General features: G+C 34.2%; 2 protein-coding genes and 1 long non-coding RNA gene across 4 annotated transcripts; 1 reads left to right on the forward strand and 2 right to left on the reverse strand.

The window, feature by feature from the left end:
- Positions 1-4,760: 4,760 nt before the first annotated feature.
- On the reverse strand, positions 4,761-8,066 carry EXO70G1 (exocyst subunit exo70 family protein G1). The gene has a single exon (XM_089762678.1). It carries the CDS (start codon positions 7,459-7,461, stop codon positions 5,413-5,415), a length of 2,049 nt encoding a protein of 682 aa, XP_089618804.1. The 5' UTR covers positions 7,462-8,066; the 3' UTR covers positions 4,761-5,412.
- Positions 8,067-10,009: 1,943 nt separating this feature from the next.
- On the reverse strand, positions 10,010-11,874 carry LOC111286270 (putative WRKY transcription factor 17). 2 transcript variants are annotated; one of them, XM_022876155.2, is made up of 3 exons: positions 11,038-11,874; positions 10,462-10,587; positions 10,010-10,351 (listed from the first exon to the last, which is right to left on the reverse strand). In XM_022876155.2, exons 1-3 carry the CDS (start codon positions 11,721-11,723, stop codon positions 10,174-10,176), a joined length of 990 nt encoding a protein of 329 aa, XP_022731890.1. In that variant the 5' UTR covers positions 11,724-11,874; the 3' UTR covers positions 10,010-10,173. The 2 variants fall into 2 exon arrangements, with proteins under 2 accessions (XP_022731890.1, XP_089618805.1); XM_089762679.1 differs by lacking the exon at positions 10,010-10,351 and having other exon boundaries at positions 10,458-10,587.
- A 184-nt stretch (positions 11,875-12,058) lies between these two features.
- On the forward strand, positions 12,059-13,259 carry LOC149518553 (uncharacterized). The gene is made up of 2 exons (XR_016343030.1): positions 12,059-12,198; positions 13,020-13,259. It is a non-coding gene; the product is annotated as an uncharacterized LOC149518553 (long non-coding RNA).
- The last annotated feature ends 383 nt before the right edge of the window (positions 13,260-13,642 follow it).

Below are 13,642 nucleotides of genomic sequence, written 5' to 3' on the forward strand. Positions count from 1 at the left end.
GACTTAAAATTTTTACTGTTTAGAAACTTAAAAAGAATGGTGCAGAATAAGTGGCTTAAAACTGATTCATTGACATTCATTGTAGATGAGTTCAATAGATTAGGTAGATTAGGCAACTAATCAAATTAAACTGAATTATTATTGATGATAGTCAGATAATTAATTTAATGGATAATTAAGATTAACTTTGTATGGATCAGCCTACTCATCCAATCCAAGAATTTGACTGCTGGCCCTTCATTATATAACAACTGCCCAATGGAGCATCAACGATAATATTAGTATTAATTATATTAAATTAAATTAGGTGGTAGTGGAAAGAGTTTTTAGGTGGGATTGTAGAAATATGATTATTATTATTAGTATTTCAATTGAGTTATTTAGTTTTTTGTGATGATGATAGATTTGATAATTTAAAATATGATACGATGATATGATATAAAAATAATGTAAATAAAATGATCTAAAATTTTAATAAAATTAAAAATATATTTTATATATTTATGTAGATGTAAATTGTGATAAATAATTTTTATATAAAATATAATATTTTATATAATACAATAACATAAATTATTAAATTTAAATAACGATACATGATAATGGTTTTAAATTTGAATGTCAACTAATTGCAATTTTAATTAGATTTTTTTTAAAGAGATGATGACTGATAGGGGAGTGGATTTGTTTGTTTTAAGCATTCTACTTTTATTTTGTTTTTTCAAGGGTCCAGAGATGACCGTGAACATCATTTTGGCAAAGAAATGCCAATGAGAGTTGTAATTTATGCGTGGTGGACTTTTCCTTATTGGCAGACAGATATTCTAAAACCTATGTTTGCTAAATTAATTAAATTAAAGTATATAATTTTTTTTTAAGCATTAAATGAATGGTAATTGGAGGATATGAGGTCAAATTGAGAAGTGACCAATGGCTATCATCTTGCCCTAGCCTTAGCCATCACCAAACCTATCTTATCTCTTTAGATAAGACTATACTAAGATATAATACTATATATAATAATCTAGTTAATTACCAGGCCTAGGTTTTGGTGGTTGGAAACCCATTATTCAGTGTGGATAAGCATAGATTGGTTTCAGATATGTAATTTAAACTTAGTTAAACACAATTAGCCATCACCAAATTGGTAAGACGGTATTTATTATTTATAGGAAATACGTACTTCCATGGTTTAAAGAAATCCACAACTTTAAAAGTTGATCTTATTACATTTGTAGGCCACGTGTGTCTCTTTTAGTTTTGATATATGTAGTGAATCAAGCTTGTGGTCAATGGAGAGTTGTAACAACAACAGCAGTAAAGCAAACATTTTAACCTTGAATTTGAATACTAGAGAACTCTTATTACCTTTTTAAAAGGAAAACTGATAGTAGTATTATCTTTTCCATCGTAGTATGAGTATGTGTATGCTTCCTATATATTTCACTACGTTCAGTTGCAAAATCAAAACCCCAGCACTCACCAGCCCAAATTAATTGGTTTTGTTCTATAGAAAGTATGAAAATTATGAAAGTGTTTGATCTAGTAGGCTAGTAGCTATGTTTCAGAATGAGAAGATGGTTATAAAGCTCTTACCAAATGTAATTTTCGGTTCTAAAAGAAGCAAATGCCTCCAAACAGATCCAGAGACAACATAACAGATTATCAGATGGGCCGAAAAATTTGACTCTTAGTATCCAGCAGAGCTTGGAGCATTATCATCGAATAGATGAATTGGATTTGTGGTGGGTTTGGCAGAAGTGTTGATAATGAGTTGTTACATAAATAATTGAACCCATAAAGAAAATATTGCATATCAACATTAGTATTATAAGTTTTCACCCTGCCTACCAAACATCTTATTAGAGGGTTTTCATGGAAAAAAAAAAGCAGATAATAGAACGGACAATTGAACAGAAAATGAAAGAGAAATGCAATTTGGACATAGATGCATATTCAGCCACAGATCTGTGCCCTTCAAACTGGGTTTGATCAAGTAAAAAATTTTGGGCTACTGTTGTAGTTAATGGTGAGATGTCAGAAGGCACGTGGCTGACGATGTTAGAAAGAGGTAACCTTCAAGGCTTAAAGTTGATTAGTCTAATTCGTACAAGTTCAAAGCATTTTATCTCATCTTCGGTGAGATATTTGACTTGTTTTGAACCCGACGTGCACGGATTGATGATGAGAATTTGCTTCCCCCGTAAAACAACCTTGTTGTTTGCAATGACGAGAGCGTTTGTGTCATACTTTCCCGCAGCAGAAAAAAGAGCAGCACGCACTGAGAAGGTTCTTGTTGCTCTAACGAAATTTCCAAACACCAAAGTGTCAACGGTAACCTTTTCAAACATGCAATGTGTCGTTAGGCAGAAGAACAAGAGTGAATGATTGCATCTGGCAGTAGAAGTTGAAAACTAAACAAGATCATTGACAACAGATTGTGGGTTGAAATATAAACAACAATCCAAATTAATTTCTTAAACGTTGAATATTAGATGATATTTTCAAATGGATTAATCAAAGCCGTCCTCCGTTCTCTCTCGTTCCAACATTCACATAGATAAAAGATCTAAAAGCATACACAGAATATCGGGTTTCTTTTCAAATTTCTTTTCATAAAAGTAATTTCAGTGGCCCTTTCCTTTTTCAAGTTCCAATCCGGCCCACTTTGAATACATGGATTGATTTTCTTCCGCCGCGTTAGCAGCGTGGCTATGATAGGAGTGGCCTAGGAAGTTTGGACTAATTTCATGTTGCAATGCAAGAGGACAGGGGAAGGGAAGGGTAGGGAAGGGAAGCATACCCTCTGCGAAAATAATTATTATCCTAAAGAATTGATTAAGGATAAGAATTCTCGATCGTTTGTACCAAGACAAGTCACATCACAATCACAGCCACCCAACATGATAAAAAATATCTCAATTTCATTTGTCAACCTCGCATCTTTTCAAAATTCAAACCAATATTTGATTTATTATAATCACGTCAGGTTACCACGTAATTTAACGAGCTCCTCAAGAAATAAACAGTTTGCTCTCACTATACTAAGCTACGTTGAATTCGGTGCGAGCGCCTAACCAGATGTTGACAACGCAATACTGCAAACGTGTTACCGTTTCCATATTCCCCTCTGATGCTTCAATACCTACTGGCGCTTCCAGAAGACCACCATGGGACAAGCAACACCTAAAGTCAAAACTACGTACATGGCTAGAAAATTAGTTGCTTTTTGTTTTCTTTATTACACCGCTATATGATTCTACATTGTAATTACTTTCTGCCCAAGCTTTAGAAAATAATTAAAATACTATAATTATCTGTTCATGCATCCGTACGCATGTCACGATTACTGGTTGAGGAGATGGTAACAAGGATGCCGTCCAAGATTGAGTTAGATAATTCAAACAGGAGCCAATAACAATTCCACAAACGTCAAACAATGGATTCCGTTGGGGAACAATTTTCATATATAGTACTTTGATATATAGAAGAAAGGCTTAAGGTTTGACATGCGGTGTTGTTTATGGTGACATTTAGAGATAGTGGTTTGCCATGTGGTCAATTTCGTGGGAGAAGAAAATTGAGTTGGTTTTCATTCCATGAGTTTGAACTTTTTAATTTGGCATCAGATTATGGAAAAAATTTAAAATTTTGAATTTATAAAATTGTTATTAATACGAGCAGTTTAATTTGGATCTTTGTTACGGGGCGAACTTAAAATGTAGCAATTATTAAGTACTATAACCTAAACTTTTGAGTGTTGATGTGATGTCATGTGTTTCTTTTACCAGATGTGACAATTCGATTGGTACATGTGGATATATTGGTTTTTTATTCTTTGATTAATGTAGTGGAGTTTTGTTTTATTTGGAATTGTTAATAATTGTTGTAGATATTGAATTTAATTTAATTTTTATGTATATTATGTAATATTATAAAAATTATAAAAATTTCAATTTTAATCTTAATTTGAATCGAATTTTTAGTTAATCCAAATTAAATTTTATTGATTTCATTTAATTTAATTTATCAATTTTATTTTTATTTTAATATATTTAAATAAAATTTGATATAAAATTATTTTTTTATTTTATAAAAATTTAATATATATATAAAACCTAAGATATATATAATTTAATTTAATTTAATTTTTCACTTCTTGATTCAAAATTTAATCCGAATCTAATATATATATATATATATATTTAATATTTAAATTTAATTTGAATCAAATAAAATAAAATAAAAATTGATTGAAACCAAATCAATCACTATAATTTTAAATTTATTTTCAATCGATTTTCAATCTTTTTTAATTTTTTTCTCACCCCTAGTTGCTTGGTGTTGGACCACAAACAGAGTGGCAACTGTCGAGTAGGGTCATAATTTCGGATCCAAAGAACAATATGGGTTTGTTTCTCGTAAAGTCGCTGAGTTTAGATTGAGTTCAGAGCCATTTGAACAAAATGTGCCGTCCTACAAATTAAACTAGACATGTATAGAAAGATTCTAAATTATTCAGTGGAAGATTAATTTTAGAATACCAATTTTTGATACTCCATTTTGTTCATTATTTAGGTCATGCAAAACATTTTTATTTTACCAAATGTTCTGTCCCACAAATTAAATTGGACAAGCCAAGTTACAGAAAGTTATATAGCAAGGACAAGAATAGAACACCAAATCACAACTCCTAGAAGCTCCAGTATGCTGAGGGGGGGAAAAAGGGGGAAAAGGAGGTCATCAAAGGATTAAGGAGATGCTGAAAAAATTTGAAGCATGAACAACTATATTTAAACTTGAAGAAATAAGAATTACAGAATCAGCCAACACTTTATTCCCAATAGTGTTTTGGCAGATTCTTGGCTATAATGCACAGGTAAGTTCACAATAACAGGTACAGCCATCCAATAACACAAATAAATAAGCATCTCATCCAACTGTATTCTTTTGGGAAAATTGATGACTAAATAATTTAACCACAGCTAGACATCTAGTTTCAATTTATGTAGAAAATTTGTACATGAAATCTAGCAAATTATATGCTTTAATGCCAACTAGCTTGTAACTGAATCAATGAGTGAATATTAAAGTAAAAGGAAAAGCTATACCTGAAAATATTATTATCTGCCAACCCAACACACTCCATTTCTATGGCCGGGACCCTCCATTTGCTTTGCATTTGACAGAACAAAACTGTTTCTCATCAAACTCTGGCAACTCCTAAAATTTGATCCTTGAGTAATGAAATGACAATGTCTAGAGGAACCGCTGTCCAAGGGCAAAGGATGAAATATGAAATATGATAAGGAATAGTTCCACACCCCTGAGAACACCAATATGTACAAGATAAAGGATTAGTACTCTAAAACATGAGGAACCTCCAAGGTTAACCACTAAATGATTGGACAATCACACAACTGCAGATGCAGTACGTCGAAGATCTACCCCATTATCAAATTTGCCGCTGGTTGGCCTGTCTTTAAAACTGCCATACCTTTCCCGCCTTGGCAGAAAAAGAGAAAGGAGAATTTGCTCCAACCTCTGCACTGTGTACTTCGCATACTTACTGGAACTTGCATCTTGCTCTACCAATGGCCCATAATTTTGCATAAAACTTCGATACACAGGCAGCACTGTCTGCACTATTAGTTGGCAAGTCTTCTCCCTCAAATCTCTTTCTGAGATAACCCAACCAGACTGCTTCTTATACATCTCATCGAAAGCTTCATTAAAAGTCTTCAGCCTTTTCTTTACAAGATCACGAGCAGTGGCACGGCTACCCGAGAACAGAATTAAACCTTCCCGGCTTAAGTGACCAGGGAGTTTCCCCCAGCTCTCTCTTAAGAAGCGGGTGGAATAATACTCCTTGTACTGCTCATGTTCCCTCAACCAAGAATCTCCCATGAGCTCTCCAAGTTTTGTCCCCTTTAAGTGTTTGTACAGATGCCAGTGGTTGTTCATGGCAAAAAGATAGGACAGGGTAGCATCATCATATGCCTTCACCCATGTTTCCAAATTCAAATCAACGGCCTTAATTATTTTCAAAACCTCATTAACAAGAATCCTCTCTTGGAATTTTTCATGCTTCCAACTTCGGTGAATGACCAGAACTTGGGTCAGGATTGGCTTATAATTATCACCAAGAAGTTTATTGCAGTAATCAGTTATAAAACTCACCAATCTTGGAACGCTGCCATCCTGAGGAGGAGGACTCTGCTTCTGTAATTCCACCTGAACAAAGAGTTCCCAGAAAATTTCAGCTGCACCATCAATCACACTCCTGATGAGATCTCTTGTAAGGTTTTGGATCTCAATACATGCTGCTCCCCCAAAGAGCCGGTTGAAATCCAATCTCAATTTGTTCAGAGATGTAAATATATCCAACAACTTCAGAAGCTTAATAGGATCTTTCTTACTTTCTGTAACAGTCTTCCCGAACTGAAGAAATGCAAGAATACCAGCTTGTGCAGCTATTTTCGCAAAGCATCCCATCCAAACATCTAGACCAATCCTCTCAAAAACATCATTACAAAGTTTGAACTCTGCCTCAAACAAGTGCTTGACTGCAAACTCCAAATGTTTTCCCCACTGTCCTATATACCCCTCTATGCTCTGCACATCATTAAATTCTGAGACTGAGATCTCAAGATAATCCAAATCAAGTGCCTGCAAACTAGCTCTGACATTTAAACTACGAACTTCAACATAGATCGTAATGCACTTCTCAAGTCTATTATTAGCAATCAACCTACCAAGAATTGCTTGCAATTTCTGAATAACAGTCACAGGTAAAGGGGATGGTGCAATGCATGCTTGTTCGCCTAGTGATGGAGATGACATTGGAAGTGGCACACTATGTTCCATCAACAGTCGTCTAAACTCATTTTCCAATTTATCTAACGCAGCATCTAAAAGCCCACCATCAAGATGTATTTTTTCCCCATCATTTTGCAACTCCCTTGGACCCTTGAGCAACTTCTTCAGCTTTGACAGGAAGAGTCCATCAGCTACTCTGTTATCCTCCAAATACTCAATTATATCTTCCAACCATTGAATTGCCAACCCGCAATTATCACCCAGAAACCATAATGCCTCTTCAAGACGTTTCAACACCGATAAATACCCAGGAAGATCATTCCTGGGATCTGATAGTAGGGACTTTTCCAGTCCATGAACAGCATCAAAAACCTTAAGCACTGCTGCAGCAGGGCCGACAGCTCGGTTAATGTGGCCCCCAACAGCGGCAAGAGCATCCTTGTCGGCACGAATTGGGCGGACAGCAGCTTCTAAGGAAGGCAATCTTTGGTTGATCTCCTCTAATCTTGGTCCAGCCTTTTCAAGAGCCAGTCCTAGGGTTTTCGATTTCTCTAAGCTAAGCTTTAGTGACTTTTTTGCAGCTATCAAATTATCAACGCAATTATTGTTCTTGCAATCATGACCAATTGCAGAAGGGTCCATCTTAATCCCCAAAGAAAAACCCTAATCAAAACCCAAACCCGTAAAATCCAAGCTTTGAACTACAAATATGAGTGAACAGAGACTACAAATTTTAAAGATCTACAAGCAGGACCAAAAAGGGTTTGTCCTAGTCTACCTTTTATGAGTGATCTGCTCAATTTCCCTCGTATTCATCGACGAAATAATTGAAATGAAATTAACCTGGACGCATGTAACAACAATCCCTCGTTTTTTTTTTTCCTTTATTCTTCACCAAACTCTCACCAAATTAAACCAAAAAATATACGGAATCCACAACTAACCAGATCGTCTTCAGACACAAGCGAGATAAAAAATAAAAAGAAACTCACTCAGAGATGAAGAAGAATAACAGTAGGTTGAGAGAGGTGAGCTATAGCGGCGAGTTGAGCCGAGCTGGAAGTAGAGAGTAGAGGGGAATCTGAATCGGTGAGTTTTGGATTCAAAGAAAGAGAGAGAAACGAATATAAATCTAAAAAAACGTAAACAGCGAAAGAGAGAGAAAGAGAACACTTTACAACTCTTTCGGCATTGTTGCACTACGCGTCCTGCCAAGGTGCTTGACAGCAAGGCTTCTGCCCCTTTCTCTCCCTAGGAGTATAAATTACGCTCCTTATACTAGTATTTTTTATTAACTTTTTTTTATTGTATACTTTTAATTTCCAGCGTAAGATGTCTGATTGATTGACATTTTCTTATATCAGAAGGAATGTTAAAAACTCTTTCGTTTATTTTTCAGAGAGAAGGAATACTTTCTTTCATTTTTGTTGGTAGGATTTTCAAGTTTAGAATTATTATTATTATTATTTTCTTTTGAGCTTTTTTTTGGTCATATAAACAAATTTCTCCTTGTGTTAATAATAAAATAAGAATTTATACCTTTTTCTAAATTTTTTTTATTAGAGAAGAGGAAAATGTGGAATCAAGTCCTTTCTTTTGTGCATAAACGTGGCTTTCAGGCAGAAAATTTGTCGTGTTTATTTTTCTTTGCGTTTATGTTCGAACGTTGAGTTCGGAGATAAAAGAAGGTTTCCTCTTTATTATTATTATTTTTTAAGGTCAGATTCCCTCTTCCCTTTCCATCTTTTGTATTTTACTTTTTTTTTTTTTTTTAGAAACACTTGCTAAGACATTTTGTCTATTATCAAATATATAAGATAGATTATCTTTGAATAATTAAAGGCTGTAACAAAAAGAAGGTTATTAGTTATAAATCATTCAAAGTTGTTGAGTATATTTTAGTACTAATTTTTTGAAATTGCCCAAGTCCAGGCATTGACCAAAAATAATTCAGCTTTGTTCAACTTTCTAACTTGATGGCTCTATCCTATGCAAAGACACGTTAGTGAAATCAGCTTTTTAAAAAAAAAAAAAAAATTATAAGTAGATAGATTATTTAATTTTTTAAATTAAAATATATAATATTTAATAACTTAAAACATATGATTATAAATCATGCATTCGATTTATGAATTACCAATAAAATTTAAATTCAAAATCTTTTTATAAAAAAAACGATCTTAACTGAACTAATTACTTGTTAATAAGTCAATCTAATTTGAATATTTTAATAGTTACTTTTAATTTTTCACTATTAATTAAATGGTTATAAGATTTTATTTTATTTTTTTATATTATATATATATATATTCAAAGATTGCATCTACAACATGTACGATTTATAGTTAACCATATACGGTTTGTTTTCAACAAGGTCCAATTTGTCACTAGCAACTATTTCATCGGCGAATTAAGACTGGAGCGATGAGTTCACATTAAAGACGGAGAAGGCAACTTGAGACCCACACTTCCGGCTTTTAAGGTGGGCCTGTATCATTAACCAAAGCCTATCCGTCTGCCTGCCTGCTGCTGACCTTCATCCAACACAATAAATTGCTCGCTAGCTGAAACGGCTGAAAAATGCCAGAAACAATTGGTTTCATGCGTTATAACCACATCAATCGCTCAAAAAAGCATGCAATTTAAGCTTCAACTTCATCAACAAGATGCTAACATTGACAAATTATTTACGGTTTCAGGATCTAATCCATGTTTAAAAAAAAGCTAAAATAATAAAAAAAATCTTAAAATTTTTATTTTATTTAAATAAATTTTTTTACTTATATTACACCCAAATAATCTTTAATTTTTAATTTTCATTTAAATAAATTTTTAATTTTTAATTTATATAAATCAATTTTTTATTTGAAAAAAAAACTTATATATATTCAAATAAAAAGATATAAATTTATTTAAATACAATAAAAATCTAAATATTTATTTAAATAAATTAAAGAATTCAATTTTTTTTTTAATATTTTGGTGTTGAAAAAATTGCTAATTCAGATCATTTTCACTCTACTTATCATGTCCTTCACCACCAAGGCCTAAAGGACTCGCTGAATTGACCCATCTCTTACACCCATCCCAATCTCCCTCATAACATCTCCTTGGTTCTCACGTAAGCTCATTTCATCACCAAAGAAAGAAATAAAAGTACATCTCACAATTATCATCCAACAACAATAAATAATTTAATAAAAAATTAATTTTACTTTTAAGGACCGATTCGCACAATCTCCAACCAGTCTACTTTTGTTTTTTCATTTTGAAAAAAAACAAATTTACATGCAGCCCCCTAAACTACTCCAAAATATTACAAGAGTTAAGTCTTGCTTTGTTTTTTTTTTTTTTTTATGGCGTTGACTCGAAAACTAGTCCCAAGGCAGGAGCCATGTTCTCTTGCATCGCGGGTTGAGAGTGGCGGTGCTCCCCTTCGTAAGTTACAATCAACATAGACGGATCATCTGGGGCTCGCTCCACGTGTTTCCTTGCAGGGCACCCTCTGATGGTACTGCACTTGTAATATCCCCTGGCAAATTCAAGACAAAACTCAAATCAGAACGGATCCTAGAAAAGCCCTGTCATCTGATTTGATGATCTAGTGATCAGCGGTTGCAGATTCAGGAATACAGTAATTACCGTGGGTATGGCGAGCCCTTGATCGGCTTTTGCCCGTACTTCCTCCAAGAATATTCGTCTGGTGGAATATCGGCGATCTTCGAACTGATAGCTGGAACTCTGATTACTTTCTTCAGCCTATTTTTTCTGAAATATTAAGAACAAATACAAGCATTAGGCAAAATTGTTCCAAAATGTTTTATTGAACATAAAGTAGACTGAGTAGTATTTTGGATTTCTATCATGCACTAAAAGTGCTATCTTGAGTCGCGTGCGTATGTGTCCGGTTTCTTTTTATACCGAAGTTCAAAGCGCCCTTCACTAAAATTTAACTTTTGTCTTTCTAACGCGTGCTCCATCGTTTAATAGCTAAACTGTTCGACAACCCCAACGTTGACCCATAACTCGCCAAAATCGAGAAGAGTCCAACTTGACTCGGTCGATTCAGATGTAACTCGACTTAGGATACTTATGACTCACTGAATTATTCATAATTCAAAAACAACTTCCTTACGGAATCCAATAAAGTCAAAATCTAAAGCTGACTGCTAAATAGACTATATATTAAAAAAGCCCTAGAAAAATCATAGTATTTACCTTCGTTTCGAGCAATGACACTTGCCGTTGATAGAGCCGGAAAACTTGCCGGAGAAGTTATCGGAGTGGTCATGTTCGTGGCACCTTTTCTTGTATGAAGAGGATAGCGGTGGTTTTCCTGCGGAAACGGCAGGCTTCGGCGTCAAGAATAGAGAGGACCCTTGCTTCCCGTTGGAAACGCTACCTTCTCCGGTGATCGCGGAAGACATAAACGAAGAGTTCGACGAAACGCTAAAGCTTTCTTTTGTAAACTCAAACTCGGTACTTTTAGTGTTGGCGCTAAACAAACTAGGTTTTGTAAAGTCGAGAGTCAAACTCTGTGGCTGCGATTGAACGAAACTAACCGGAGCCGCAGCCGGTGTTGCAATCGGAGCCGGAATTAGACTTAGATTCTTGTGGGAATTAGGAACAGTTAGAGAAGCAGAGGATGATGATGGGGAAGACGAGGAAGATGAGGACTGAATCGGTCCGCGTCTGAACCGGGCGTGACCAGTTCGATTGAGTAGTGAGATGACTTTTTTGAACTTAGAGACAGTGAGATCGGCGACGTCAGTGCAATCGACGTGGTTTGACTGGTGAGAAAGAAGGCGGATCAAGTGCTCCATGCTCTTCAATCCTTGTGATGCAGCCTCTTGAATAGCCGTCTGATCATCCATCTTTGGAAAACTCATCAGATCCAACGCCATTTTCGGAAAACAACGACGACAAACAGGGAGACGAAGCGCACAGGGAAGATGAATTGAGAGGTCAACAACTCATTGAAGCCTGCAAGATGAGAAATGTTGAAGATGAAGGGGAAAGAGTAAGTGGAGTTTGGAGAGAAGGGGGTAATATAAGGGTTAAATGATACCGGGTGACCGGGTAACAGATTGGCTAAGAGTCAAACTGGAGTTTTGATCCAACGGCTAAGATTTGTTTGAAGATTTGAATGGAAGATGGTTGAATAAACAAATCGTGGGCATTGTCTCTTTGAAGTTGTGGGTGGTGGGCCCCAATGCGGAGAGAATATGAGGTCATACTTGTTTTTGGTCCAAAGGAGTGATTAAGGGGGTTTGAAATTTTCGTGGAAGGTTGAAGAAAACAATTAACTGATCAACAACAATGACGATTCTAGAACAAACGATTCTCTGTTACAAATCAAAGTAACAAAGCGGTTCAAAGGTATGTTTGGATTCAACATGGAATTTTAGTAGACTTTTTCATTTTTTCTATTTAAAGCTTTTTTTTTACACATGGGGTTTGTTTGAAACGAATGGGATTCTAACTCTTTTATTGGAAAGCTAAATTTTACATTACAAATCAAATTACTACTTGTTCAATTTGATTTTGACGGTAATTTCTTCACATAATGAATCTTGGAACTAAAATGAATGGCAAAGGTAAATAATTTTTCGTTGATAACTTCATAAATTTTGTTAAAAAAAATTATTTGGGCACCAGCGTTCAAGTTAAGTTTTTCACGCTTTATATTTCTGTATTGAATTGAAATTTCAATTAGGTTTAGTCAACTATTGAAATCTTAATTTTTTATACTTATATTGAATTCTTCATAAGCTGTCATCACCCTTACACAGTTATTTGAATAAGTAAATGTTAATTTAGGAACATTAATAGTGGCGAGGCTTTTAAATTTTATGTTGACCGGAATTATCACGTTTTCAAAATGTATTTCTTCTGGAATCTGTGTGATTAAATTAGTGCTAATAACTTTAATTATGTCTTTTTGAGTCTAGTCTAACAAAACTATTCCCTTAATAATTTATATGAAAGACCAAAAACAGTAAGGAACAGTAAATGGTAATAGTACGAATACCGGTTGCTCAGTTTGCTGACAGGAAATTACCTATATAACGACAGGATGAAACACGGTAAATAAAGAATAAAAATATAAAGAAAGCTGACTAAAAGTGGAGATCACGTGTTATCATTTCTTTTTTTTTTTTAATCTAAAACTGTTGACCAAATTTTTTCTACGTAACCAGGTGATGCCGGTAATTATGTCCTGAACCGTTCGATTGCCCCCTCTAATCTAACGGTTGTTTAGCACATGAAAGAGTTGACTAATACTTTAATTATTTTTTCGATAACCTAAAAGTGCTAGGGTTATTGTATTCTGACACGTGGCAAATGCTTTAATGGGTCATTATAAATTTATAATTAGGTGGTGCCCACCGCCCATTGTAGAAGTGGAAAAATGAGGTCTGTCGCACTGTTCTTTTGAAGCTGTTTTTTTCCATAATTCAGTATTCACAATTTATGCTTATTCCGCATTTTTTTTCCCTTCAAAATGCACTACAAATATTTTTTTTAATTTCTTTTTGGCCACAAAATTTTAAAATTTAATTTTAAAGACCTTCTTTTTTCCAATATAAACGGAAATTCAAGAAAATATTACTGTTGTTGAACTGTTTTGGTACATCATGGCCAAAAAACAATTGTTTTAGTCAATTTTGGTGGGCTTTGTAAAAATGTATTCTTTTTTTCCCTAAAATAATTATACTATTATTATCTTAATAATAATTTTGATTAACAATGATGATCAATAAATCAGGAGCATTTTATTTGTAATTGTTTTATGATAATGTTATAATTAATTATAATAAAA

This window comes from Durio zibethinus, chromosome 6 (genome assembly GCF_047325235.1).
Source record: "Durio zibethinus cultivar Kanyao isolate XHJ-2024 chromosome 6, ASM4732523v1, whole genome shotgun sequence".
Lineage (NCBI taxonomy): Eukaryota > Viridiplantae > Streptophyta > Magnoliopsida > Malvales > Malvaceae > Durio > Durio zibethinus.

Excerpts from the sequence above, each read along its gene's own strand:
- LOC111286270 (XM_022876155.2), bottom strand. The coding sequence starts at position 11,723 with ATGGCGTTGGATCTGATGAGTTTTCCAAAGATGGATGATCAGACGGCT. Across the intron at positions 10,588-11,037 it reads TGTCATTGCTCGAAACGAAG|AAAAAATAGGCTGAAGAAAG; the intron begins GTAAATACTATG and ends TTAATATTTCAG. Across the intron at positions 10,352-10,461 it reads AAGGGCTCGCCATACCCACG|GGGATATTACAAGTGCAGTA; the intron begins GTAATTACTGTA and ends TGAATTTGCCAG.
- EXO70G1 (XM_089762678.1), bottom strand. The coding sequence starts at position 7,461 with ATGGACCCTTCTGCAATTGGTCATGATTGCAAGAACAATAATTGCGTT.